Consider the following 26,576-nt stretch of genomic DNA (forward strand, 5'->3'; position numbering starts at 1 on the left):
TCTGTGCTCCCTCTAGCCCTCTCTCACATAAATAAATAAAATAAGATCGACACGTAAGTGTGTAGTCACTTTCCACCCGACTCACTTTGGTACTAATTTCTTGATGAATTAGTTGATTTCCTGAGTGAATTGGATCAAACTGTTGAGTGTGTTTTGAAAAGAGAAGTCTTTTTTCAAGTACACAATTTTTTTCACGTTTTTATTCAAATAACAGCTGGTTTACGTACAGCGTAACATGAGTTTCAGGTGTAGAATCTAGTGACTGATCATTCACATCCAACACCCAGTGCTCACCCCAAGTGCCCCTCTCATTTAAGTAGTTGATTTAGTTAATACCCCCATATCTAGTTAATCATACTTCACAGTGGGAATGGGACCTGTTCTCTCGGTTTATTTTGGGTAAAGTTGGATCTTGGTCTAGAAGTCTCTGATGTGTAATGAAATCTCAATGGTATCTAGAGACTTAATGAGGTTCATAGAGTATGAATTCTTCAGTATGAATTCTCTGATGGCTTGAGCAATAACTAAAAGTCTTCCCACATTGCGTATACTTAGAAGCTCTATACTTAGCCTAAATATCCTGTCATTTGATAAGGGGTGAATGACAGTTAAAGGCCTTTCAATATTCATTGCATTTACAGAGGTTTTCTACCTTATGAGCTATCGTGAATACTGTCTGTTCTGTACATATAGGAATTATCTTTGTAGAGCTTGAGTCCAGCTCGAATTTTCTGATACTGGGTTAGAAATCACTAAAGGGGGCGCCTGGGTGGCTCAGTGGGTTAAGCCGCTGCCTTCGGCTCGGGTCGTGATCTCAGGGTCCTGGGATCGAGTCCCGTATCGGGCTCTCTGCTCAGCAGGGAGCCTGCTTCCTCCGCTCTCTCTCTGCCTGCCTCTCTACCTACTTGTAATCTCTCTCTGTCAAGTAAATGAATAAAATCTTAAAAAAAAAAAAGAAATCACTAAAGGTTTTTTTCAGATCTAAAATGTTCATAAGTGGGGTGCCTGGGTGTCTCAGTCAGTTGAGTGTCTGCCTTTGGCTTAGGTCATGATTCCAGGATCCTGGGATGAAGCCCCACATCGGGTTCCCTGCCCAGCGGGGAGCCTGCTTTCCCCCCCCCCCACTGTTGCTCTGCCTGCTTGTGCTGTCTCTGTCGAATAAATAAAATCTTAAAAATTTTTTATTTTATTTTTTAAAAAAGATTTTATTTATTTATTTGACAGAGAGAGATCACAAGTAGGCAGAGAGGCAGGCAGAGAGAGAGAGAGGAGGAAGCAGGCTCCCTGCTGAGCAGAGAGCCCGATACGGGACTCGATCCCAGGACCCTGAGATCACGACCCGAGCCGAAGGCAGCGGCTTAACCCACTGAGCCACCCAGGTGCCCCTTAAAAAATTTTTTAAATGTTCATAAGCTTTTTCTCAAGTAAGAATTCTCAGATAAAGACTAAGTTTTGTGTATTGAAAAGCAAAAGGCATTTTTTGCTTGGTGCTGAAATGTCTTCTGATTTTCCTTATGCTCTGTATACAGCTTTTACATTCCTAATTCTCTCTGAAACAGGAACATTTACGCTCATAGCTTAAAAGTTGTTCCATTGTTTTTGTTTGTTTGTTTGTTTGTTTAAAGATTTTATTTATTTGACAGAGATCACAAGTAGGCAGAGAGAGGAGGGGGGAAGAAGGCTCCTACTGAGCAGAGAGCCCAATGCGGGGCTGGATCCCAGGACCCCAGGATCATGACCTGAGCCGAAGGCAGAGGCTTAACCCACTGAGCCACACAGGCACCCCAAGCCAAGTAAATTTTAAAGATCTAATTGACTTTATTATTCGATTCATGAATCCGGCACCATCCCATCTAGCAGGTAGAGGGGAGCTCCAAAGGACTACAGGAAGGGAAAGGTTTTTAAAACCAGAAGAAGCCATAAATAGAAAAAAGGATTATTTTAGGTGAGGTCACCTCCTTTTCGTTTGAGGGATGAAAAGGGCCCTGTGACAGATGATCTTATCGGTGCTGACCCGTTAAGATTACATTTCTGAGAAGCTGAAACTGCTAGTGTTAGGTTACATATTCTGTCTGGGTTTACAGACTTGGGGCCTTCACCTAAGTGTCCCCACTTTGGGCCTGTGGTTTTTTCTTTATCAGTGTTCTCTAGATGTCAGGTACTCTGTGGCTTTTCATTTCTGATTAATTTCCTCTAGTTGTTTGCTTTTATCTTTAATATATCCTTTGCCTTCTTTTGGCTTATTTTGTTGGTTTTTCAGTACATTTCTGTGATTTTAATTTGCTCCTTTTTAGTGTTCATTTTTATAATTACTCAAGATTGTGAGATCTTGGGGCGCCTGGGTGGCTCAGTGGATTAAGCCGCTGCCTTCGGCTCAGGTCATGATCTCAGGGTTCTGGGATCGAGTCCCACATCGGGCTCTCTGCTCGGCAGGGAGCCTGCTTCCTCCTCTCTCTCTCTGCCTGCCTCTCTGCCTACTTGTGATCTCTCTCTGTCAAATAAATAAATAAAAATAAATAAAAAAAAAAAGATTGTGAGATCTTCTGTTATCACTGCTGTTTCTCCCATAAATGCTTATAGAGTGTTGTCTACACTTTTGTCTTTATTTCCCTATCTCATTAAAATACTTGTTGAATAGGAAGCTGTTGGGAGGGATGTCTGGGGGGCTCAAGTCATGATCCCAACGTCCTGGGTTCGAGTCCTGCCTCGGGTTCCCTGCTCACAGGGGTCTGCCCCTCCTTCTACCTGCTGCTCCCCCTGCTTGTGCTGGCTCTCTGACAGATAAAATCTTAAAGGAAAAAAACGCTGTTTGGAAAAAAGATTTTCAGGCAGAAAAGACTTCTAAACTCGTGTTATTTAGAGTTTCATTGCATTGTAATAAGATAATTGTTTGATCTATTTTGGACCGGCAGTATGTTCCTGTCTTTGGTGTCATTCCGTCTACCGCAGGGTCCCCTGGACGCAGCGCTGACTGCGTCGGCCAGTGCCCTGCTGTGCAGGACTGTCGTGTGACCCTGTGGCCTGCAGCTTGTGGCCTTACGAGCGTCCTTCTCTTCTATGCCTGGGGATCGGACCCCCGTATTGCTTGACCTCAGGCCTCAGCATGTTCGCCCTGGCACTGAGGCTGGAGTGCGGCGAGGCCCGACGGAGGGGACGAGAGGCCGCCTGCGGCGCCCGGGCCCAACCTGTGGGTCCCTTGAGTCTCTGCCCGTCTGTGCAGGTCAGCCTTCCCGGAAAACCCCGGCGAGCAGCCGGCCCCTGCGCAGAGGATTCTGGGAGGTGTAGTTTTCTTTGGGCGCCGTCTCCTCGGGTGCCTCGGCGCATGACGTACTTCCTCTGCGCCGCACCCGCCGCAGTAGTGGGGTACGCGCCTCCAGGGCTGCTTCCGCCTGGGCGTTTGTGGACCGGAGCGGGCCCGGGGATTTCTGAATTTCTGTGGCTCCGGACCGGGCGGAGGGACAGAGTGAGCCCCCGCCCGGAGCGTCCTGTGCAGACCAGCAGCTTGGCCGGCTGAGCCCCCACGGTAGGTCTGGGGCGTGGTCGGGGCCAGCCTGGACTCGGGGTTTCCCGTGTCAGGGCCGCTCCGACTGCTTGTGTCCAGGCCCGGAGGCCGTGTCCCTGTGAGGGACTCCGCCCCGGACCCTCCCTCTGTGGGGCGGGAGGTCCCCGGTGGGTGGGCGCGGATGAGGCCAGCAGGGAGACCCTCACGGTTCGGTCCTCTGCTCCGCAGCCTGCAGGGAACAGCGCGGGATGGCCGGCACGTTCCGGACAGCTTCGTGTTGGGTAAGTAGGGATGCTCTCGTCTTTAAACGCTGACTGGGCGCTGAGGACGGGCACTGCCATCTCTTCACCGTCACCGCCGGCGCCCGAACTCGCGTGCCCTCCCCCCGCTTCCTTCCCCGTCTCTGATCTCCAGAAACGATCCTGGTTTCTGCACCCTCGGAAGTTGCACTTTGTTGCCCGCCGCGGACCCTGAACCCTGAGGATAGTGAGGGTCCTTGTTAAGGAAGCAGGAAGGAGCAGTTTTGGAGCGGGGGAAGGCCGTGGACCGACGGGGCTGTGCAGCGGTTGGCGGGGTCAGCAGGTGATGGCTGCGCTCCTGACCTCTTGCACGGGTAGCGATGCTTCCCGCCGGGAGCACTGTTAGGAGAGGCGCCCAGGACAAGGGTGCAGCTGTGTAGGCGTTGGCTTTGTGGTACCTGCACCGAGTCTGCAGCTCAAGTGGGAGTTCTCACCTGGAAATACCCAGATTAAAGGTCCCTATGCGAGTGGAGGCTCAGGTGTGACGGAATAGAGCTCTGAGAAGTGGAGAGTTTGTGGCAAAGACAAGGAACGACAGCGGTGCGCAAGGCCTGGGGTGCAAGAGAGGTGTAAGTTTGGAGAGTGGCTGTTTCCCTGCAAATTTGAGAAAAGGGAACTTCGTAAAAGCCGTGACATGAAATCCCTCAGAGGGGGCGCCTGGGTGGCTCAGTGGGTTAAAGCCTCTGCCTTCGGCTCAGGTCATGATCCCAGGGTCCTGGGATCGAGCCCCGCATCGGGCTCTCTGCTCAGCAGGGAGCCTGCTTCCTCCTCTCTCTCTGTCTGCCTTTCTGCCTACTTGTGATCTCTGTCTGTCAAATAAATAAATAAAATATTTAAAAAAAAATGAAATCCCTCAGAGAATTATTTCATGAGACAAACAGTATTTCTTGGACTTGGGTATTTATAAGTCTTTTTTTTTTTTAAGATTTTATTTATTAGAGCAAGTGAAAGAGCGCATGCTAGCGGGGGCGAGGGAGAGAGAGAAGGAGAGGCAGACTCCCTGCCGAGCGGGGGATTCCCCACTTGGCACTCAATCCCAGGGCCCCGAGATCATGACCTGTGTCCACCGCAGGCACTTAAGGATTGAGCCGCCCCGGTGCTTTGCATATTTATGTCTTTTTTTTTTTTTTTTAGATTTTATTTATTTGTCAGAGAGAGAGAGTGAGAGAGCACAGGCAGACCGAATGGCAGGCAGAGGCAGAGGGAGAAGCAGGCTCGCTGCTGAGCAAGGAGCCTGATGTGGGACTAGATCCCAGGACGCTGGGATCATGACCTGAGCTGAAGGCAGCCGCTTAACCAACTGAGCCACCCAGGTGTCCCGCATATTTATGTCTTAAGCAATTTTTCTGTACCAGAAAGAATGTCGGAATGGTCACTTCCTGAGAGGTGATGGCGTTGTTGCAAACTGGATTGCAACAGGTTGTGGACGGTGGAATGTAAAGAAATGATTAGTGACAGTAAAGACATTTTTTAGGTGGTAAGATGCTTCAGGTGTGACAAGAAGAGTATGGGTGCCAGGAACAAGGCAGTTCACAGAGTGACATGAGTTAGATAATTAACCTTAAAATTAAGGGTCTTTTCATTATTTTCTTTTTTAAAGATTTTATTTATTTATTTGACAGATCACAAGTAGGCAGAGAGGCAGGCAGAGAGTGAGAGAGGAGGAAGCAGGCTCCCCACTAAGCAGAGAGCCCGATGCGGGGCTCAGTCCCAGGACCCTGGGATCATGACCTGAGCCGAAGGCAGAGGCTTTAACCCACTGAGCCACCCAGGCGCCCCTCATTATTTTCTTTTCTTAAGTAATCTCAATGCCCAGTGGGGGACTCGAACTTACAATCCCGAGATGAAGAGTGGCATGCTCTAACAACTGAGCTGTCCAGGTGCCCCGGGATATTTTTATTCTTTTTCTTTTTTTTTTTTGGATATTTTTATTCTTAAAACCATATGCAAAATACAGTGAGAGAAAATATTGTATTTCCAATAGCAATAAATAAAGATGAAGGAAGTGAGCAGAGTCATACCTCATGAAGAATAAGTAAGTAAACAGACTAAACGAAGACTTTAAAACTATTGGATAGTATTAGTGGGTACCATTCTTTTTTTTTTTTTTTTAAAGATTTTACTTATTTATTTGACAGGCAGAAATTACAAGTAGGCTGAGAGGCAGGCAGAGAGAGAGAAGGAGGAAGCAGGCTCCCCACTGAGCAGAGTGCCTGATGTGGGGCTCGATCCCAGGACCCTGGGATCATGACCTGAGCCGAAGGCAGAGGCTTTAACCCACTGAGCCACCCAGGTGCCCCAGTGGGTACCATTCTTAACCAGGCATTTCATGTGTATGTAGTTGTTAAAGTCTCATGACCCTATGGGGCAAGTATTTCCCCACTTTACAGGTGAGGAAACGAGGAAGCCTGACCATGACCCCAAATTCGTAAAGGATCCAAGGAGACTAGGGTTGCAGAGCTAGGATTCAAACAAGGCAGTATCTTCAGAGTTGTGCTCTTAATGCCTCTTACATTTTCTGTTTTTAAAAAATACTTTACTTGATAGAGAACAAGCAAGGGGAGCAGCAGGCAGTGGGAGAGGGAGAAGCAGGCTCCTTACTGAACAGTGAGCCCGACCCTGGGCTGAATTCCCAGGACTGTGGGATCATGACCTGCGCCAAGGGCAGACGCTTAACCAACTGAGCCACGCAGGTGGCCCTATGCCTCTTACATTTTAATGTGAATAGCGTTTCCTTGTTTTTGAGTGCACATGTTAATTGAACAAACGTTAATTGATTATTACACCAAGTAATTTTTCTAGGGCATGTTGGGACGGACAAGATTGACAGGGTCCATGACCCCATGCTGGGTATGGGAGATGGTCAGACATACCAGAGGAGCATCGTAAACAGACAGAGACGTGAGTGTTGAAGCATGGGGAAGAGAGCGACTGAGTGGCCGCTTTGCTTAGGTTGGCACCTTTCTTGAGGCGACATTTACACAGCACCTGAGTGACGACTTGACGATCATGGGATGCTGAGGGTGGTGGGGGAGGGAGCCTTCCAGACTTTTATTTCTAGGGTTGTATTCCAAGCAAGCTGCAGCCGCCTCTCACGGAAGGAAAGCCTGTGGCTGGAGTGGAGAGGGAGGGTGCGGCAGCCGGGCCAGACCAGCAGAGCCCTTGAAGTAAGGGAACGGCTCATACTGGAAGGCCCTAGGAGTTTTTAATTTTACTTCATCTCAAAAGAATTTTGAAACTAGAGAAATCACAAGAATGGTATAAAAAAACTCTTGTACAGCGGTACCTGGGTGGCTCAGTTCATTAAGTGTCTGCCTTTGGCTTGGGTGGTGGTCCTGGGGTTGAGCCCCGCATCAGGCTCTCTGGCCCTCTCCCTGCCTGTGCTCTCTCTCTGTGTCAAATGATGGGTGAACGGATGGAATCTTTAAAAAAAAAAAAAAATTACTCCTGTGCACTGTTGTATAAAAAACCTCTTTACCCAGAATTGTCAACATTTTAGCATATTCACTCTAGTACTTTCTCTCTGTGTGTGTGTGTGTGTGTGTGCGCGCGCACATGCATTCCGCTCTAACTTTCCTCCCTTCTTTACTGTTCCAGCCCGCATCGCTTCATCTCTGTAGGCCAGCTCTTGCCCACACACCTCATCCTTTCTCCCCAGGGCTCCCTCCCTCCCTCCTTTCCTTCTCCTCTTTCTCCTCCTTTCCCTTCCCTCTTACTTTTATTGACACAAATGTGTCAGTGTTCGTGTCAGAGTGCTTCACCCTCCTATTCTGCTCCCCAGAAAAGATCGCCAGCCATGGTTTCTGATGGAACTTTCCCATTGTTTTTCTCTACATTTTGCATGTATGATCATGTACCCTGGTGGCTGTTTTGCATTTTAGTATGGAAATGGCTTTATTGCTTTTCCTCTTTAATATAAAAATTTTTAATGGCCTCCTTTTAGAAAATGGGATTCTAAGTAACGCAGCCAAAGCCATTTGGTTATCATTTCCTTCCTCTAATATCGAGGTAGTCAGTCAGTAGCAGGCTCCTGATCTCAGGGTTATGAGCCAGGCCCCAAATTGGCATGGAGCCTACTTAAAGTTAAAAAAAAAACCTAAAAGTTTGAAAAAGAGGTAGTCAGTAGCTTGGGGGTTTCTGTCCAGATTGTTTCTACAGGAAACAAGATTTTATGTTTTGTTCTCTTCTATGAATTATGTAGTTTGCCATTTCTTTTACATTTATTTTAGCTTCTTTATGGTAATGCGTATAGATGGGCATTTCCTTTTATAATAGCTCCATTTTTATGATCCTGCAGAGCGAATGGGCCACATTTTATTGAACTGTTTCTCCACTGATGGGCATTTAAGCCCGTGGACTCGCCTCCTGGGTCCCACAGCTGGTAACCACTAGGGCTTCGTGCTTCCTGCTCTCAGGCCTCAGCTTTTGATCTGCTGAAATTTTGTATTCTTTTGAGACACAAATACATTTAAATTTTAAAAAATAACTAAATAAAATTATTTATGAATATTATAGTGATGGTGTGGAATTTTAGGTGTGCTTAATTAAACATTGGAAAAGCTTATTTTTATAATTTTCTTTTAAGGTTTTATTTATCTATTTGACAGAGAGATCACATGTAGATAGAGAGGCAGGCAGAGAGAAAGGAGGAAGCAGGCTCCCCGCTGAGCAGAGAGCCCGACGCGGGGCTCGATCCTGGACCCCGAGATCATGACCTGAGCTGAAGGCAGATGCTTTAACCCACTGAGCCACCCAGGCGCCCCGGAAAAGTTTTGTTTTTATGAATTGCATCATTCTGTATATAATTATTCTACAGTTTGAAAATGTCTCTGTAAGATGAACGTACCATATTCTTATTTAGGTATTCTCTTGTTGGTGGAAATTTAGGTTGTTGAGCTAGTCACTGTTACAGACTTTGAAACCACGAACAGCTCTGCGCATGTATGGATATATTCCTATCTCTTAATTTTTGGTGACATATGATACTTTTCTGCATTCTCTTAGAACACAGTTAAGTCTTTTTTTTTTTTTTTAAGATTTTAATTAATTTAGGGACGCCTGGGTGGCTCAGTTGGTTAAGCAGCTGCCTTCGGCTCAGGTCATAATCCCAAGGTCCTGGAATCGAGTCCCACATCGGCCTCCTTGCTCGGCAGGGAGCCTGCTTCTCCCTCTGCCTCTGCCTGCCTCTCTGTCTGCCTGTGCTCGCTCGCTCTCTCTCCCTCTGTCTCTGACAAATAAATAAAATCTTTAAAAAAAAAAGATTTTAATTAATTTATTTATTTGACAGAGAGAGAAAGAGATCACAAGTGGGCAGAGAGGCAGATAGAGAGAAGCAGGCTCCCTGCCAAGCAGAGAGCCTGATGCAGGACTTGATCCCAGGACCCCAAGACCACGACCTGACCCCAAAGCATAGGCTTAACTCACTGAGCCACCCAGGTGCCCCTACACCTGTTTATATCCTTAAAATGTTTAGTTTGTTTGGGTTATTACATAAATGGGTTTCACACTATGTAACATTATTTCTGTTTTTCCCCCATGCAAAAAAAATACATTTGTAGTTTATCTGTGACAGTTTTATACATATATATCTATTTGTGGCTTCTTTTGGCCACCCAGGTGCCCCAAAACACAGTTAAGTCTTAAATTACCCTCCTGTCCTAATCCCTTTTCTCCCCTCAGAGATAGTCAATTTGGTCTGTATTCTAGATCTTTCTACATATGTTTGTCTACAGCCGTTTATATCCTTTTTTTTTTTTTTTAAAGATTTTATTTCTTTATTTGACAGAGAGATCACAAGCAGGCAGAGAGGCAGGCAGAGAGAGAGGGTAACCAGGCTCCCTGCTAAGCAGAGAGCCCGATGTGGGGCTCGATCCCAGGACTCTGGGATCATGACCTGAGCCGAAGGCAGAGGCTTAACCCACTGAGCCACCCAGGCACCCCTACAGCTGTTTTTTTTTTTTAAAGATTCTATTTATTTATTTGACAGACAGAGATCACAGGTAGGCCGAGAAGCAGGCAGATAGAGAGGAAGGGAAGCAGGCCCCCTGCTGAGCAGAGAGCCCGATGCGGGACTCGATCCCAGGACCCTGAGATCATGACCTGAGCTGAAGGCAGCGGCTTAACCCACTGAGCCACCCAGGTGCCCCCTACAGCTGTTTATATCCTTAAAATGTTTGGTTTGTTTGGGTTATTACATAAATGGGTTTCAGACTATGTAATGTTGTTTCTGTTTTTCCCCATGCAAAAAAATACATTTGTAGTTGTATCTGTGACGATTTTTTACATATAAATCCATTTGTAGCTTCTTGTGGCTTTTTAAAAACTTAATTGAGTTCTAAATAACAGTAAAATGCATAAACCTTAAGTAGAGTGTTTATATTCTTTTAAGTTCCTGGACCCAATTCCAGCGAGAGGGTTGGGGGTGCAGTTTCCCTACACACAGCATCACGCAATTCTTGGACACCAGCAGGTTGTCTGAGAATTCAGTTTCATTCTGTCACTGTGTACCCAGAGATGGGGGACACTCTGCTGGGAACCAGCTGCCCTTTGGTTGGGTACCTCTTGAGGCTTTCCAGAAGTTGCATCATTAACATAACGAACGATACCGTGATCACACTTAGGGGATTCCAAGGGTTTTAGGAGTTCTGAACCAGAAAACCATGGATGAAGACCAAATACATATGAGAAACGTTTTGGACATCTGAATGACCAAATATTCTTCCACACCACAGAATCGGAGCGTGTGCTAAAGGCAAATCAATGTCAAGAATTCCAGTGGCCTAGCAGGTTCCATTTTTCTCCTTGTCGCCACTCCCCCACCCCCAGGGGTCACTGCTTTATTTATACTTTTTTACTCCTGTTGCAACATCATTAATTTTGCCTTTTTTAACTTAATATAATTGGAATTTTACAGTAAAGTATCTGGCTTCTCTTAGCATAGTTTGTGACTGACGTCCAAGTTGTATGATAGACTCTGTTGTATGAGTGGTTTCCAATGTATCTGTATTCTGGTGTTGGCACAGACGCAGTCATCCCCAGCATCGGGCTGCGTCCAGTTATTGGCTGTTATGAGTAACACTGGTATAAGCATTTTGTACACGACTTTTGAGGGACATCAGTTCTCGTTTCTGTTGGGCAAACACCAGGACTTCTCGGCCTCAGCACTGTTGTTGTTGTGGACTGAGTTACTCTTCGCTGTGGAGGATTGCCCTGTACATCACAGGACGCTGAGCAGCGTCCTTGGCCTCTGCCTGTTTGGAGAGCCCCAGCAGCTCTGTCCCCACGTGACCGGCACAGAAGTCTCAGTGCCAGACATTCCCAAGGGCGCAGACTCTCGCTCCCGGTGGACAGCCACTTGGTGTATGTCTAGGAGTGATGCGTGTGTGTGTGTTTAAGTTCAGTGAACACGACCAGACACTTTCCCGACGCGCTGAAACGGCTCTGTGCCCCGTCAGCACAGGCCAGCGGTGGTTTGTCCCCTTCGCTTGGAGCATCTTTTTTTTTTTTTTTTAAAGATTTTATTTATTTATCAGAGAGAGAGAGGGGTAGAGAGCGAGCACAGGCAGAGAGGCAGCAGAGGCAGAGGGAGAAGCAGGCTCCCTGCTGAGCAAGGAGTCCGATGTGGGACTCAATCCCAGGACGCTGGGATCATGACCTGAGCCGAAGGCAGCTGCTTAACCAACTGAGCCACCCAGGCATCCCTCGCTTGGAGCATCTTCCCAAGGATGGGTGTCCTGCACTCAGCCATCGTGCTGGTGCTCGCTTAGTATGATACCCAGTCTTTATTTCTCAGTGTCTCCTTGGGTTTTTAAAAATAAATTTCTAGTTCCCTTTCAATCTATTGTATACTTCTATACTTTTAAGTATTTGTAATAGTGTGTCTTACGACAGTTGTTTCTAGTGTGTCTGCTTACGTCTGGGTCATCTGTGAGTCTGTGTTGTCTGCTTTTTCCTTGGATTTCTCCGTCTTGCTTTCTTGCCTCTTCACATATCTCACAAGTTTCTCTTTTCTGCCTACGTTGGTACAGCCACTGAGACCAAAGTTCAGTGTTACCTTCCACCAGAGTGTTTCTCCTTTCCTCTGCCATGCAGATAGGGAGATGACTGATGATGTCGTCAAACAGGCACCAGGGTGCCGCTTTATTGTGGGGCCTTCACCTGCGGTCTCAGCGGTAAGGGTGGGGACGGTTACTGCGGGCTCCTCTCTATGTTCTTTGCATCCTCAGTGCCTTGAGACTGGGAGAATCCGTCCGCCAGGCCAGCCCAGCTCCTGTGCTCACCGGCCTCCGCACACGCACTGAGGGAAAGCCCGCTGTCCGTGGGGCATCAGAGGCTCCCTGTCTGTTCTCAGGCTGGACGGATGCCCCCAGCGACAGAAACACCCAGCACTTGACTCACCTGGGAAGAGCTGGGGTTTTTAGAAGGGTTGAGTTTCACCGCATTACTTTGTTTCATCCAATGAGATGACTGGTTGGCTGTTCTCTGCTGCGCACTGATGTGGCTTATTTCATAGACAGGTTTTTTTGTGTTTTTGTTGTTGTTAATTTTGGACCATGCTTTAATTTTGTAGAGAAATTTCTTTGTCATAGTTTGCTCCGTATGTGTGTGCAGGGCTTATACTCTAATAGTATTTTTATCCGGATAATTTGATCAAAGTTAATGGTAAACGAGTAAGACCGTAGTTCATGCTGTAGTTGCCTGGTTTGTCTGGGAGGTTGTGCAAGTCTGTGCCATGCACTGTAGGGCATCCTGTGGCTTCTGGGCACCTCGTCGGGGGAGACATGATGGGAATTTGATGTCCCTGCGATGTCGATAGAACTTACTGTCAGGTGCAGTGTGGGCGCGCGGCCTCTCTGGACCGGAGGGTGTATCTTCGGTTGTACTTCTGTGTGCTTTCTGATCATGGATTAGTCAGTCTTGCTTTTTTTACTTCCTTCTGGGCCAACTTGGGTTCTTTCTACTTTCTTAAAGAATTTTTATTTCTTCTAAGTTTTAAAATTTGTTGGAATAAATTTTGGTTTTTTATTTTTAAGATTTTATTTATTTGACACAGAGAGAGAGAGATCACGAGGAGGCAGAGAGGTAGGCAGAGAGAGAGAGAGAGGAGGAAGCAGGCTTCCTGCTGAGCAGAGAGCCTGATTCAGGGGTCGATCCCAGGACCCTGAGATCATGACCCGAGCCAAAGGCAGAGGCTTACCCCACTGGGCCACCCAGGCGCTCCTGGAACAAATATCTTCAGGTCTGCCACCATGTTTGCTTTAAAAACGTGAATTCAGCACCATGGATTTGGTAGGGAACAGTGTGAGCCTTCTGTCTGGCTTCACATAGCCCTCTTTCCACCACTTTATGATCAGCTGCAGCCCCTCTTATGTCCAAACACCAACCAGGTCTTTTCCAAGGTAAAGTGGTATCTTGTCATTTTATTATTTCTTAAACAGTAAACATGGGAAACTGCTACTATGTTTGATAGGTTCCTGGTGTTCTTTCTTATGTGTTGCTGACAAAGGTGTCGTGCCCCATCCCCATTCTCCCCAGATTCCCTGTGGGTTTGCTGCGTGACTTTGCACGGGGTGATTCTTTGCTGCACACAGTAGAACTGCCTCTGTGTTATAATCTCATGTATTTAAAAATCTTTATCTTAGAGTTATGGATTCTCTCTTGCTCTTAATAGTTTTCTATTTCTAATTTCTTCACGTCTTTACCATTCTTGACCAATAAAATTTTTTTAATGGTGTCTCTATATTTTATTTTTGTGCTTACCAAGTTCACAATACAGTAAAAAGCTTAGAATAAGCCTCACAGTTTACTCTCACTCTCTTCTTCCATCCTGTGTCCATACTCAGCCGCTTTGTCTATGTTCATTCTCGTGGCATCTGCCTGAAGCTTTTACACGATCACATGGTGTGCCATGCTTGGGTTTCTCTTCCGCTGAAAAGTCGCTGATTTGACAAGTGGCCTGGGCGGGATCGGAATGCAGGAAGTCACAGCCTCGTTTTTCTACAACATGGCCTCAGACGTACTGTCCACTCTCCCTTTCCTTGGCCACAGGGGTTGTCTTAGTGAGCACTCATGATGTTCTGGTCTCATCTTCTCTGGTCACTTTTGGGCTTTGGGCCTCCAGCCCACACTCTTAATTCCTCCTCCTCTTCTTCCCCACGCAGGCTGCAGAGGAGAGATGGGGGACTTGTCCCTTCATTCTCACCTCCTGTGGGGGCTCCTCCTGGGTTGGGAAGCCCAGTGCTTAGACCAGAGAAACTCCTCTTGTCAGGTGGGTGGTGCTCAGCACCCGGCGGTTGCTTAGGGCCCAAGACATGACCTTACGCTATATGGCCATGTCGTGAGTAATTCTCTCACTTACCTCTGCAGACTCCCCCAGAACTGCACTCACTGTCTCTTCCCTCCTGGGTCTCTCTGTCTGCAGCCAGTGCCGTTGCATCAGGAGCCCATGAGGGGTGCTTAAGTCCAGGAATCTCTGTACTTCACTTCTCAGCTGCCTTTACAGAATGTTCCAGAAGCCTCCATCTTCAGAAGTTCCCAGAGGGCAACAGATACCAGATTCCTGGTTTACTGAAATCCATGAACACAGACCAGTTCCTCCTGACTGTGGCCTCAGTGGACACCCAGATGGTTGTCCCAGATGTTCCCTCCCTTCCCCCAGTGGCCTGCTTCAGGGAATTCTGTCCAGCTGCTTCTGCAGCCCCTCATTCCCCTCGTTTCTCATCCCTCAGGCACCCCTCCTTGTTAAAGGGCAGCGTCTTCAGTTTACTTGGCTGGGATCCTTGCTGTCCTCCTCAACATCGATCTCCGTGTGCGGGTCATCTCCGGTCAGGATGTTGTCTGCTCTGTCTTCACTTGATGCCTGCAGTCCAGCCACTGCGTATTACTCCAGTTTTCCCACCCTGGCTCCAGCTACCTCCATCGCCCCCAGATCCAGGACCGTCCGTTCTCCACAGCAGTCGGAATGATCTTGGGTGGGAATCAGAGCATGCCGTTCTTGCTCGATGCCTTGGGGTGGCGTGTCCTCGCTTGGAGTGAAATCTCAAGTCCTTACCATACGCTGTGAGCCCCGAAGGCCTGGGCTTTCGTTTTCATGCCTCCTGGAAGGCTCTTCTGCACAAATCTTGGTATCATTCTCCCATCGGTTGGGTTTTTAGCTAGGTAGTCCCTTACCAGAGCGCTTCCTGATCACTCCATCCGCCTGCACCTGCCTGCCTGGGCTCTCTCCCCTTACCCTGCCTGAGTCTTGGTAGAGTGCTGTCACCACCTGCTTGTTGGGTGGTTATGTGTTTACTGCCACCTCCCCCTGCAAGGACGGAAACGCACCAAGTCCAGGAACTGTGTCCATGGCTGAGCCCCCAGCATGTGGAACAATTCTGGCCCATGGGCGGTGCCTCAGAAATGCTTGTTGAATGATCTCGTGAGGACCTGCAGCTTGTTAGGAGTTTCTTTCGCTCCCGGGAGAGGAACTTACTACAAGCATTTTGGGAGGGTCACAGAGCTGTCGGGAGCCTCACTGAGAGGTTGAACAGACAGAACTGCCCCACAGCTCGAGGTGGGGACTGCTGTACCCGGCCCGCCCTCTCTCCGGCATCTGCAGCTCTGCAGCACTGGTCTGGCTCAGGGTCTGTGAGGGAGTGAGCCCTGGTCGACCTCAGCAATGGGTAATGGGCCCCTTATTTTCTCGAAAGAAGGCTAGGAGTTTATCTGTTTGGCCTTTATTTATTTATTTATTTTTTTCTTTGTTCTTTCTTTCTTTTTTTTAAAAAAAATTTATTTACTTATTTTTATATATTTTATTTATTCGTTATTTATTTATTCATTATTTATTTATTTATTATTTTATTTATTTATTTGACAGAGTGATCACAAGTAGGCAGAAAGGCAGGCAGAGAGAGAAGGGGAAGCAGGCTCCCTCCTGAGCAGAGAGCCCAATTCAGGGCTCGATCCCAGGACCCCGAGATCATGCCTAAGCCGAAGGCAGAGGCTTTAACCCACTGAGCCACTCAGGCACCCCTCTTTTTTTTTTATTAGATTTTATTTATTTATTTGACAGAGAGAGAGATCACAAGTAGGCAGAGAGTTAGACTGAGAGAAACGGGGAGAAGCAGGCTCCCCACTGAGCAGAGAGCCTGATGCGGGACTCGATCCCAGGACCCTGAGATCATGACCTGAGCCGAAGGCAGAGGCTTAAACTACTGAGCCACCCAGGCACCCAATTTATTTTTTTTTCTAATCGTGCCAAGTTCTCACTCTGTGTAAGACTCAAGATGGGTTGAGCACCTGTCAAGATGACAGTTCAGAGAGTCACACCTTCCCATGTGTTTAGAATTGTTCTCTCCATTTCTGGGCAAAATATATCCTGGATAATTTTTTTCTAAGATTTTAAAGAAGATTTTATTTATTTATTTATTTGACAGTCAGAGATCACAAGTAGGCAGAGAGGCAGGCAGAGAGAGAGAGAGAGAGAGAGGAGAGGAGGAAGCAGGCTCCCCGCTGAGCAGAGAGCCCGATGTGGTACTCGATCCCAATATCCTGAGATCATGACCTGAGCCGAAGGCAGCGGCTTAACCCACTGAGCCACCCAGGCGCCCCGATAATTTTTTTTTTCTTAATCAAAGACTTGCAACACCTGTTTTGTCTCCGTGTATAGTTGTTTGTTTCCCTCTATAAGACTGGAAGCTTCTGGGACACCTGGGTGGCTCAGTTGGTTAAGCAGCTGCCTTCGGCTCAGGTCATGATCCCGGCGTCCTGGGATGGAGTCCCACATCGGGCTCCTTGCTCAGCAGGGAGCCTGCTTCTCCCTCTGCCTCTGCCTGCCATTCTGTCTGCCTGTGCTCGCTCTCTCTCCCTCTCTCTCTCTGATAAATAAATCTTAAAAAAAAAAAAAAAAGACTGGAAGCTTCTTTTCATCTTATTCTGTTCTGTTCTATTTTCTGAGAGATTACCTGAACCAAGAGCACGGGGAGGGGCAGGGGAGAGAGAACCAGACTCCCCACTGAACAGGGAGCCTGACATGGGGCTCCATCCCAGGACCCCGAGATCACGACCTGAGCCAAAGGCAGATGCTCAACCAACTGAGCCACCCAGGCGTCCCAAGACTGGAAGCTTCTTTTTTTTTTTTTTTTTTTAAGATTTTATTTATTTTTTTGACAGACAGAGATCACAAGGAGGCAGAGAGACAGGCAGAGAGAGAGGCAGAGAGAGAGGAGGAAGTAGGTCCCTGCTGAGCAGAGAGCCCGACGTGGGGCTCGATCCCAGGACCCTGGGATCATGACCTGAGCCAAAGGCAGAGGCTTTAACCCACTGAGCCACCCAGGCGCCCCTTTTTTTTTTTTTTTTAAAGATTTTATTTATTTGACAGAGAGAAATCACAAGTAGGCAGAGAGAGAGGAGGAAGCAGGCTCCCCGCCGAGCAGAGAGCCCGATGCGGGACTCGATCCCAGGACCCTGAGATCATGACCTGAGCCGAAGGCAGCGGCTTAACCCACTGAGCCACCCAGGCGCCCCAAGACTGGAAGCTTCTTGAGGGCAGAAGTTGGTTGTGTTCATCCTGAAATCTTCAGGACCAAAAACAATATATGGCACATAGAAGCTCAAAAGTTTTTCCTTTTAAATAGCGAGTGAGGGGCGCCTGGGTGGCTCAGTGGGTTAAGCCTCTGCCTTCGGCTCAGGTCATGATCTTGGGGTCCTGGGATCGAGTCCTGCATCGGGCTCTCTGCTCAGCAGGGAGCCTGCTTCCTCCTCCTTCTCTCTCTACCTGCCTCTCTGCCTACTTGTACTCTCTCTGTCAAATAAATAAATAAAATCTTTAAAAAAAAATAAAATAAAAAAAATAAAGAGCGAGTGAGTGAGAGAATGAGCAGGGGGAGGGGCGGGGGAAGAGGGAGAGGCAGGCTCCATGCTGAGCAGGGAGCCCAGCAGAGGGCTCCATCCCAGGATCCTGTGATCATTACCTGAGCCAAGGGCAGGTGCTTAACTGACTGAGCCACCCAGGTGCCCTGGTTTTTGTTTTGTTTTGTTTTCATTCTGGAAGTCAGTGCTGACCTGGGCACAGGAGCCATTCCGGAGGAACATTTCTCCTTTCTCAGTTACTGTACATCTGTTCCATGTCATCTAACGTGATTGTATCCTATTGAATGGGATGTATATTATTCCAGGAATTATTGTCATTCAAGGATATATCTATGGAGTTCACCTGGGAAGAGTGGCAGTTGCTGGACTCGACGCAGAAGTACCTGTACAGGGACGTGATCCTGGAGAACTATAGCCACCTCGTGTCTCTGGGTAAGTGCGGCTTCTCTGCGATGTCAGGCTGCGCCTTTCGAATTGGCACCCTTGTTCTTTTGTTGGTCTGTCCCCAGGTCTCCGGAGTACTTCACGGTTATGGGCTTGAACGTCAGAGAGCAAAGACTCCGAGTGCCTGGATGGCCCTCATCCTCACTGCAGTCTTTCCCCCAAGTGCGAGCGAGCAGTTTCACTGTGTAGTTCTGGGTCCCTTAGTCCCCAGCAGCCTGGCCCACATCCTTTATGATTTTCCACCAACAGGGTATCATGGTACCAAACCCGATTTAATCTTCAAGTTGGAGCAAGGAGAGGAGCCATGGATAATAAATGCCCAAGTTTCCCGTCAGAGCTGTCCAGGTGGGTGCGCGGGGACCAGGAAGCTGGGCTGTGGGCGTGGAGCTCAGGCAGTGCTGTGCGGATGGTCCGCTTCCAGGCCCTCGGACCCCGGGGCGCGGGGTAGGAGCCCGGGCCGCTGCTCCGGGAAGGGGAGGACCGGACTTGGCCCACACTTGCGCTGTCCTCTCCGCGGCCTGAGCGGAGGGCGCGCCCGTGTGACCCGCGCTCTGCCAGGATGTCACCTTCGGGGTTCGTTGCTTTCCTTCACGAGGTCACGGGCGGCGTTGGCCGGCCGCGCCTCCAGAGTTCGTCTCCGCCGCCGTCTTGTGGCTCGCGCTGTCCCTGTCCCTTCCACCCACCCCCGTTTGCCTCCCGCGGGGAGACGCCTCGTCTTCCCCGCCCCGCACGCCTGAGATCGCGCTGCCTCCGTGCCTCTCACCGACGTCAGAGCTCTTGCTTTCGCGGACGGTTCTGAATGCCAGCCCCGTGTCACCGGGTCACGACGAGTTGCCTGCACCTGCGTTCCCCGCCCCCTGTAGCGCGCGGCGACGGGCCCCCCCCCCGCAGAGGCGCTCTTCCCGCATCCTCCCGTCTGTCCGCCGGGCAGCCGAGCGTCCTCCAGCCCAGCGGTGACACCCCGCATGCCCTCGGCCTCGGCCCTCTGCTCCGGTGCCCCGGGTTACCCCCTCGCGGAGGGCCCCAGGCGGCCCCACTCTTCACTCCCAGGAGCTCTTCGTCTCCGGCTTCCCCGCGTTCCTCACGCGGCTCTCGCGCTTGGGCTTGCTCTGCCGGCTCCCGGCTAGGCTCTGCAGTGGGTGCGGCCTTGCCACGGTTCTGCCTTTCCACGGTTCCGTCTTCGGAGCTCCTGACCCTCGGGTGTCACCCGACTGGATCGCTGTTCTCTCGGGCACGGGCAGCTCAAGCTCTTGGTCTTCTCCTTAGCTGTTCCCGCTGGGTTTATGTTCATAAGCATCCTGTCCCCGGGCTGAAAAAATAAAGTGTCTTAGGTTTCTGATTCAACCGGAGTAAGGAATCGGGAGTTTATAATCTCAGGTGACTGTTGTCTCCCGCAGTACGCCGCTGCACAGCGGCTGAATTCAGAAGCTTAGTGATGCCAGGGGCGCCTGGTGGCTCAGTCTTGATGTCGGCTCAGGTCATGACCTCAGGGTCCTGGGATGGAGCCCGGCTTTGGGCTTGCACTCCGTGCGGTCTGCTTGAGACTCCCGCTCTCTGCTCCCGATGCGTTAGGTGTGTGCGGGCATGAGGCTAACTTCCTTCAAACAGACGAAACAAGCAGCTCGGTGATGTCAGCGATCCATGCCTCCTTTTTCTCACCCCAGATGCTCTGCTTTTCTTTTCTTTTCTTTTTTTTTTTTTTTTTAAAGATTTTATTTATTTATTTGTCAGAGAGAGTGAGCGAGAGCAAGCACAGGCAGACAGAGTGGAAGGTAGAGTCAGAGGGAGAAGCAGGCTCCCCGCAGAGCAAGGAGCCTGATGCGGGACTTGATCCCAGGACGCTGGGATCATGACCTGAGCCGAAGGCAGCTGCTCAACCAACTGAGCCACCCAGGCGTCCCTCTGCTTTTCTTTTCCTTTGTCCTGGTGGATTCCTCCCTGCCAGGTGTCACACACAGACACCGAGGGACTCAGGGATCTAAGTCCTGTTTCTTTCCCCACACTCCCTTTCACCAGTCCCCAAACTGGGTCTCAGAAGCCTGCCGGCATGTTGTCTTACAGCTGACCTGCCGGCGCCTGAGCTGGTCACGAGGCGGGAAGGGGTCTTGGGGGAGCACAGGGACTGTCCTCACCGACCAGGCCTGGTGCACAGAAGGAGGGAAGTTCCCGTAGCTGTGCGGTACATGGTGTGAGTCCTGCCTTGGAGTGTGCCGCACGCAGGCCCTTCTCTCCACCTGTGCAGCTTCAGAAATGCAGGTGTCCGCATGTGTGCTGATCGTCCCCTCCCCAGCCTGGGTGGCACGTGTTCTCGTCCTGGACCTGAGTCCAGTTGCGAGCCCAGGATTTCTTGAGATGTGTGTGGTGCCTTCAGACTGGTGTGGCTGCGGCCGCACAGTCTGAACGGATATGGGATTACAAGACCCCTGGTCTGTTCTGTGTGCAGTAGCGGCGAAGGGTTCAGAAGCCGTCACGGAAGCTCCTCTGCAGAGGGGTGGAGGCCGAGTAGCGGCCCTCACCGGCCCATCGCACTCTCCTCTTTGACAAAGAAAGTCAAAGACGACTTCCTGCTCTAACACTGGCATACTTTCCTGTTCACTCCAGTCTTTTCTTTTTGTCCTGCATGGCCAGGGATAAGGTGACGCTCAGGGAGAATGGTCCCGTCTGTTGGTGTGGATTTGGGCATGTTTGGGGCTACAGAATCATAGGCTGTTGTCACACCAGGCTTAGGTTTCCTTCAGAACCTAACAAGCGGGGATGCCTGGGCGGCTCAGTCGGTTGAGGGGCTGCCTTTGTCTCAGGTGGTGATCCGAGGGTCCTGGGATCAAACCCCGCTTTGGGCTCCGTGCTCAGTGGGACGTCCGCTTCTCCCTCTGCCTGCCCATCATGCTCTCTCTCGCTATCTCTGTCTCTCTTTCTCAAGTAAATAAATAAATAATTAAAAAAAAAAAAATACCCAACAAGCTTCCAGTCTGTCTTCTTTTTTTCTGAGTAATTCTGTGAAGCCAGTACCAACTACCGAAAGTTGTCTGAACATATATTCAAGCCTGAGAAGTCTTCTAGCCACTGGTCTTGGTATTCTCACCCCTGTCCTTGAGTGGCCCTGCTTTGAGGCACAAACCATAATGCGAACTGTTGCCACATGAGTGGGGAGAGAGGGTTTATCGGGAGGTCCCGAGGAGGCAGGAGATTCCCTGGTGGCCCCCCAGGACAGCTGTAGTGACACGATGAGGCTGTCCCCTGACGAGTGCATCTTTCCTGGTGCCCTGCGGGCCTCACACTCAGCATCATATTCCTGTTGGGCCTCATCCTTATCCGGCCACACTTGTCCTCTGCTCACCTTTCCTGGAAGGTCTCGTCCTTCATGGTGTTTAAGACCTTTTACATGTTGTTGACTCTTGCTTTTCCCTGAGCACTAAACTTCGGTCTGCTGCCTACGTGCTGTCTCCTCTCCATTTGGGTATTTGCTGGGATCTCTAGTGTATCAGTCCCCAAATAAAGTCCTTCATTTTTCCTCCAAACATTCTCCCTTTCAGAGAACAGCACCTCCTGTTTCTCAAGCCTAAAATCTGGAGTTCTTGGAGCCTCCCCTTCGCTTACCTTACCCTTCACCCAGTCCTTTAGATTTTCTTGGTTCTCTCCAGATGCGTTCCACATGCGCTCAGCTCCGGAATTTAATCCAAACCACTATGACGTCTTCCCGCACTACTGTAAGGGCTTTCTCGTTTGTCTCTCAGCCCTTCTTCTATTCGTTTTCTACATAACGGCCAAACATCTTTAGAAAGCACCACACGAGGGGCGCCTGGGTGACTCAGTGGGTTAAAGCCTCTGCCTTCGACTCAGGTCATGATCTCAGGGTCCTGGGATCGACCCCCGCATTGGGCTCCTTGCTCAGTGAAGACCCTGCTTCTCCCTCTGCCCCTCCCTCCTGCTCGTGCATGTGCGCGCTCTCTTTCTCTCTCAGAAATAAATAAATAAAATCTTTAAAAAAAAATACTCTAAAAAGGGCGCCTGGGTGGCTCAGTGGGTTAAAGCCTCTACCTTCGGCTCAGGTCATGGTCTCTGGGATGTGGAATTGAGCCTCGCATCGGGCTCTCTGCTCAGCGGGGAGCCTGCTTCTCCCTCTCCCTCTGCCTGTGTCTCTGCCAACTTGTCTCTCTTTCTTTCTGTCAAATAAATAAATTTTTAAAAATCTTTAAAAAAACAAAAAAAACCCCTCTAGAAAAGCACAACACGAATCAAGATGTCCTCTAATTAAAACTGTTTGGGTAAGATGAAAACTTGTTGCCTGGCTATTTGGTTCTTGCCTCACTCTGTTCACTCAGTGGGTTTTAGCTATCCCAGGCTTTTTTCAAAATATTTTTCTTTCTTTCTTTTTTTTTTTTTTAAAGATTTTATTTATTTATTTGACAGACAGAGATCACAAGTAGGCAGAGAGGCAGGCAGAGAGAGAGGAGGAGGCAGGCTCCCCGCTGAGCAGAGAGTCTGATGTGGGGTTTGATCCCCGGACCCTGGCATCATGTCCTGAGCTGAAGGCAGAGGCTTAACACACTGAGCCACCCAGGTGCCCAATATTTTTCTTTTTTTAAACTTGTACGCTTCACACCCAATGTGGAGCTCGAACTCATGACTCACAGGACTCACAGGCTGCAGTCTGCACTGACTTCCCAGTGAGGTGTCCTGTTTTTTCTGTTTCTTAACTGTGCCAAACAGGTGTTCCCTTCTCAAGAACTTTTTGTTTTTTTATTAAAGATTATTTTTACTTTTATTTATTTGACAGACAGAGATCCCAAGCAGGCAGAGAGGCAGACAGAGAGAGAGGAGGAAGCAGGCTCCCCGCTGAGCAGAGAGCAGGATGCCGGGCTCCATCCCAGGACCCTGGGATCATGATCCGAGCCAAAGGCAGAGGCCTAACCCACTGAGCCACCCAGGCGCCCCCTTCTCAAGAACTTTTTATGTGCTTTTCCATCTGTTTGGAATGCTCTTGCCCCTAATTTTCCTATGGCTTACTCAGTCTTAATTTTAATGTCTCATTGTACCTATCCGAATGTTACACGCTGGTTACCCTGTATCCTCTGAATTCACTTTTTGAGTAAGCTGCTGTAATAATAACATTCAGATATAAGATTAATGCTCCTAAGTGCACGCTGAGTTTTTCTTTCCTTTTTTTTTTTTTAAGATTTATTTATTTATTTGACAGAGAGTGCACAAGCAGGGGGAGCGGCAGGCAGAGGGGAGGAAGAAGCAGGCTTCCCGCTGAGCAGGGAGCCCCATGTGGGGCTTGATCCCAGGACCTCTGGATCTTCAGCTGAGCTGAAGGCAGGCACTTAACCTACTGAGCCCTGCCACGTGCCCCTAGGCTAAGTTTTTTAAGCCTCTTATTCTCTCTTTTCTTTTTCTTTTTCTTTTTTTTTTTTTTAGAGAGCATGGGGGGAGATGTTGAGGGTGGGAGGGAGCAGAGGGAGAGAGACTCTCAAGCACAAACACAAGCGCAACGTGGGCTCCACTCACCTGAGCTGAAAACCAGACTCGGAGCTCAGCACACTGAGGCCACCCGGGTGGCCCTAAGCTTCTGTTTTAAAAACCGCTTTTGATCACTGTTAATTTGCCATCCATTTCCATAATGGAATTTTGTTTGACGCGGTTCTGCATGCTCCAAAGCTCGGATACATGGCACGCCTGGGCTTGGCCAGTATTTCTTTGGAACCAGTGTCTGAGGTCTGTTATTTAGAAAAAAACGCTCATTACTTGGCAGTTCCGTAGCTCTCTAATTCCACATCAGCTACATCGACAATTAAAAAATATATATGCATATATATTTATTTTTCCTAGAAGGTTGGAAAGAATGGTGCCAGGAAAATGAAGAGGAGTTTGAAATTGTTGAGAGAAGTTTCGCTTGTGCTGTGTTTGGAAGACGTCGTCTGAGCAGAACCCGTGTTCCTTCAGGACAGAGAATCCACAAGTATAGCACACATGGAAGAAGGCTGACCCAAAGCTCAGCTTCAGCCAAAAGCTGTCTGAGAAGAAACCCTGACAAGTTCCACGGATATGAAGAATCCTATTTTCTCAAGCATCAGAGCGTTCATAGTATAGAAAAAAACTGTGTGTGTAACGAATGTGGGAAAGCCTTTCGTTGTAAATCCCAGCTGATTGTGCATCTCAGAATTCACACAGGAGAGAGGCCTTACGAGTGCACCAAGTGTGAAAGGGCGTTCAGTGCCAAGTCCAACCTGAACGCTCACCAGCGGGTGCACACGGGAGAAAAGCCCTACTCCTGCGGGGAGTGCGGGAAGCTCTTCTCCTTCAGGTCCCAGCTCATTGTCCATCAGGAAGTTCACACGGGAGGGAAGCCGTACGGCTGCAGCGAGTGTGGGAAGGCCTATAGCTGGAAGTCACAGCTGCTTTTACACCAGCGAAGCCACACGGGCGTGAAGCCGTACGAGTGCGGCGAGTGTGGGAAAGCCTTCAGTTTGAAGTCACCGTTCGTCGTCCACCAGAGGACTCACACGGGGGTAAAGCCCCATAAATGCAGCGAGTGTGGGAAAGCCTTTAGGAGTAAGTCCTACCTCCTGGTTCACATCCGAATGCACACCGGGGAGAAACCCTATCAGTGCAGCGACTGTGGGAAGGCCTTCAATATGAAGACGCAGCTTGTCGTCCACCAGGGAGTCCACACGGGAAATAACCCTTACCAATGCGGCGAATGTGGGAAGGCCTTCGGCAGGAAGGAGCAGCTCACCGCACACCTGAGAGCGCACGCGGGCGAGAAGCCGTACGGGTGCAGCGAGTGTGGGAAGGCTTTCAGCAGCAAGTCATACCTCGTCATACACAGGAGAACGCACACGGGAGAGAGACCGTACGAGTGTAGTTTCTGTGAGAGAGCCTTTTGTGGGAAATCCCAGCTCATCATACACCAGAGGACTCACTCGACGGAGAAACCCTACGAGTGCAGCGAATGTGAGAAAGCCTACCCCAGGAAGGCGTCGCTTCAGATCCACCAGAAAACTCACTCAGGAGAAAAACCTTTCAAGTGTGGTGAATGTGGGAAGGCCTTCACTCAGAAGTCGTCCCTCAGTGAGCATCAGAGAGTTCACACCGGAGAGAAGCCTTGGAAATGCTCTGAATGTGGGAAATCCTTCTGTTGGAACTCAGGGCTTCGGATACATCGAAAAACTCACAAGTGAGAAATTAGAATGAAGGAGATGTTAGGAACTTTGTCACGGATGTTGACCCTCAGGGGACTTTCGATGATAATGGAGATGGGATGTAGAAGCAGGAAGTCCTAAAAATACACTCCTGTCAACCAAGTCAGAGAGAGACCATCGTGTTTGGAATGTGGGGGCAGAAGCTTTTAGAAATAAGTCCTATGAGACTCTGCAGATGAGAACTGGAGGAATGAGGAGTAACTACGAAGGGCAGCGCCATCATGGTAGAGATAAAATCCGGAGAATTCGTATTTAAAACCTAGGAAAGCATTTTCCCATAGGAAATGTGTTACGTGTGGAGAGTTACATTCCAGATTTGAAGCTACTTGAAAAACCATTCCAGGTTTTTTCAGGATGGAGTATAAAGTTGTTTTTTATTTTAATATGTAAATAAAGCAATGGTCAGGAAAACATCAAGGAACATATTCTGAAGGTTAAAGGACATTTAGTGTGACTTTCTTAAGTCACACTGAATAGCATTTTTTAAAATTTTGGTATTTTTTAATGTAATTTGTCATACATATATTTGGTAGCTTATGGAATAACATCCCCTAATATTCTCCATATTAAATGCTAAATATCAGTTTTGTCTCTTTATTTCTTAGCAACTAAAGTGATGTGGCATTTAATAAATGGAAAGAATTTGCTCCCCAAATGAGTTTACTTACTCTGCAGTCTGCGGGAGTGGGTCTAGCGGTTACCACGGGGCTGTGTGAAGAGCAGGGAGAGACTTTTAGCCGTTGAGAGTGTGTTCGCCGCTGACTGGCGAGAGCTCCCTAGTCTCCTCTGGCTGGGCGCCTCTCTGGTGTGTGCGTGCCTGGTTTGGTGTCCCTCGGCGCCTGTCCCGCCAGCTACTGGTGACCCACTGCCGGGTGGGGGTGCCTTGTTCCTGGATCCTGAGTCTCTGACTCAGCCTGTGAACCAGAGGGGACCTGTGGGCCTCACTTACTCTTGCCTCGGCTCGGAGGTCCTGCTGGATTGGTGTCCCAGACTAAGTCTGGGTGTGGTCCCTCCTTGAATCTGATTTTCTGCCTCTCTTCAGTAAAAATGGTTTTTTTCTGCTCAAGTTAAGGACAGTGAATTTCTATCTCATATCCCTGAAGGGCTTTAGTTAGTAAATTGTTGCTGGGAGTAGTGAGTAAGTCACAAAAAAGGGCTTTTTTCCTGAGGCAAGAAGAAAATCAGATTCTTTTTTTTTTTAAAAGATTTTATTTATTTATTTGACAGAAATCACAAGTAGATGGAGAGGCAGGCAGAGAGAGAGAGGGAAGCAGGCTC

General features: G+C 48.9%; 1 protein-coding gene across 6 annotated transcripts; it reads left to right on the forward strand.

The window, feature by feature from the left end:
• Positions 1 to 3,356: 3,356 nt before the first annotated feature.
• ZNF26 (zinc finger protein 26) lies at positions 3,357 to 25,881 on the forward strand. 6 transcript variants are annotated; one of them, XM_044243611.1, is made up of 6 exons: positions 3,357 to 3,523; positions 3,731 to 3,783; positions 6,604 to 6,702; positions 17,958 to 18,084; positions 18,346 to 18,441; positions 23,926 to 25,881. In XM_044243611.1, the coding sequence occupies exons 4-6, from the start codon at positions 17,985 to 17,987 to the stop codon at positions 25,275 to 25,277; spliced, it is 1,548 nt and encodes a 515-aa protein (XP_044099546.1). In that variant the 5' UTR covers positions 3,357 to 3,523; positions 3,731 to 3,783; positions 6,604 to 6,702; positions 17,958 to 17,984; the 3' UTR covers positions 25,278 to 25,881. The 6 variants fall into 6 exon arrangements, with proteins under 6 accessions (XP_044099546.1, XP_044099544.1, XP_044099545.1 ...); XM_044243609.1 differs by lacking the exon at positions 6,604 to 6,702; XM_044243610.1 differs by lacking the exon at positions 6,604 to 6,702 and having other exon boundaries at positions 17,976 to 18,084.
• Positions 25,882 to 26,576: the final 695 nt, after the last annotated feature.

Source organism: Neovison vison, chromosome 3 (assembly GCF_020171115.1).
Source record: "Neovison vison isolate M4711 chromosome 3, ASM_NN_V1, whole genome shotgun sequence".
Taxonomy (NCBI): Eukaryota; Metazoa; Chordata; class Mammalia; order Carnivora; family Mustelidae; genus Neogale; species Neogale vison.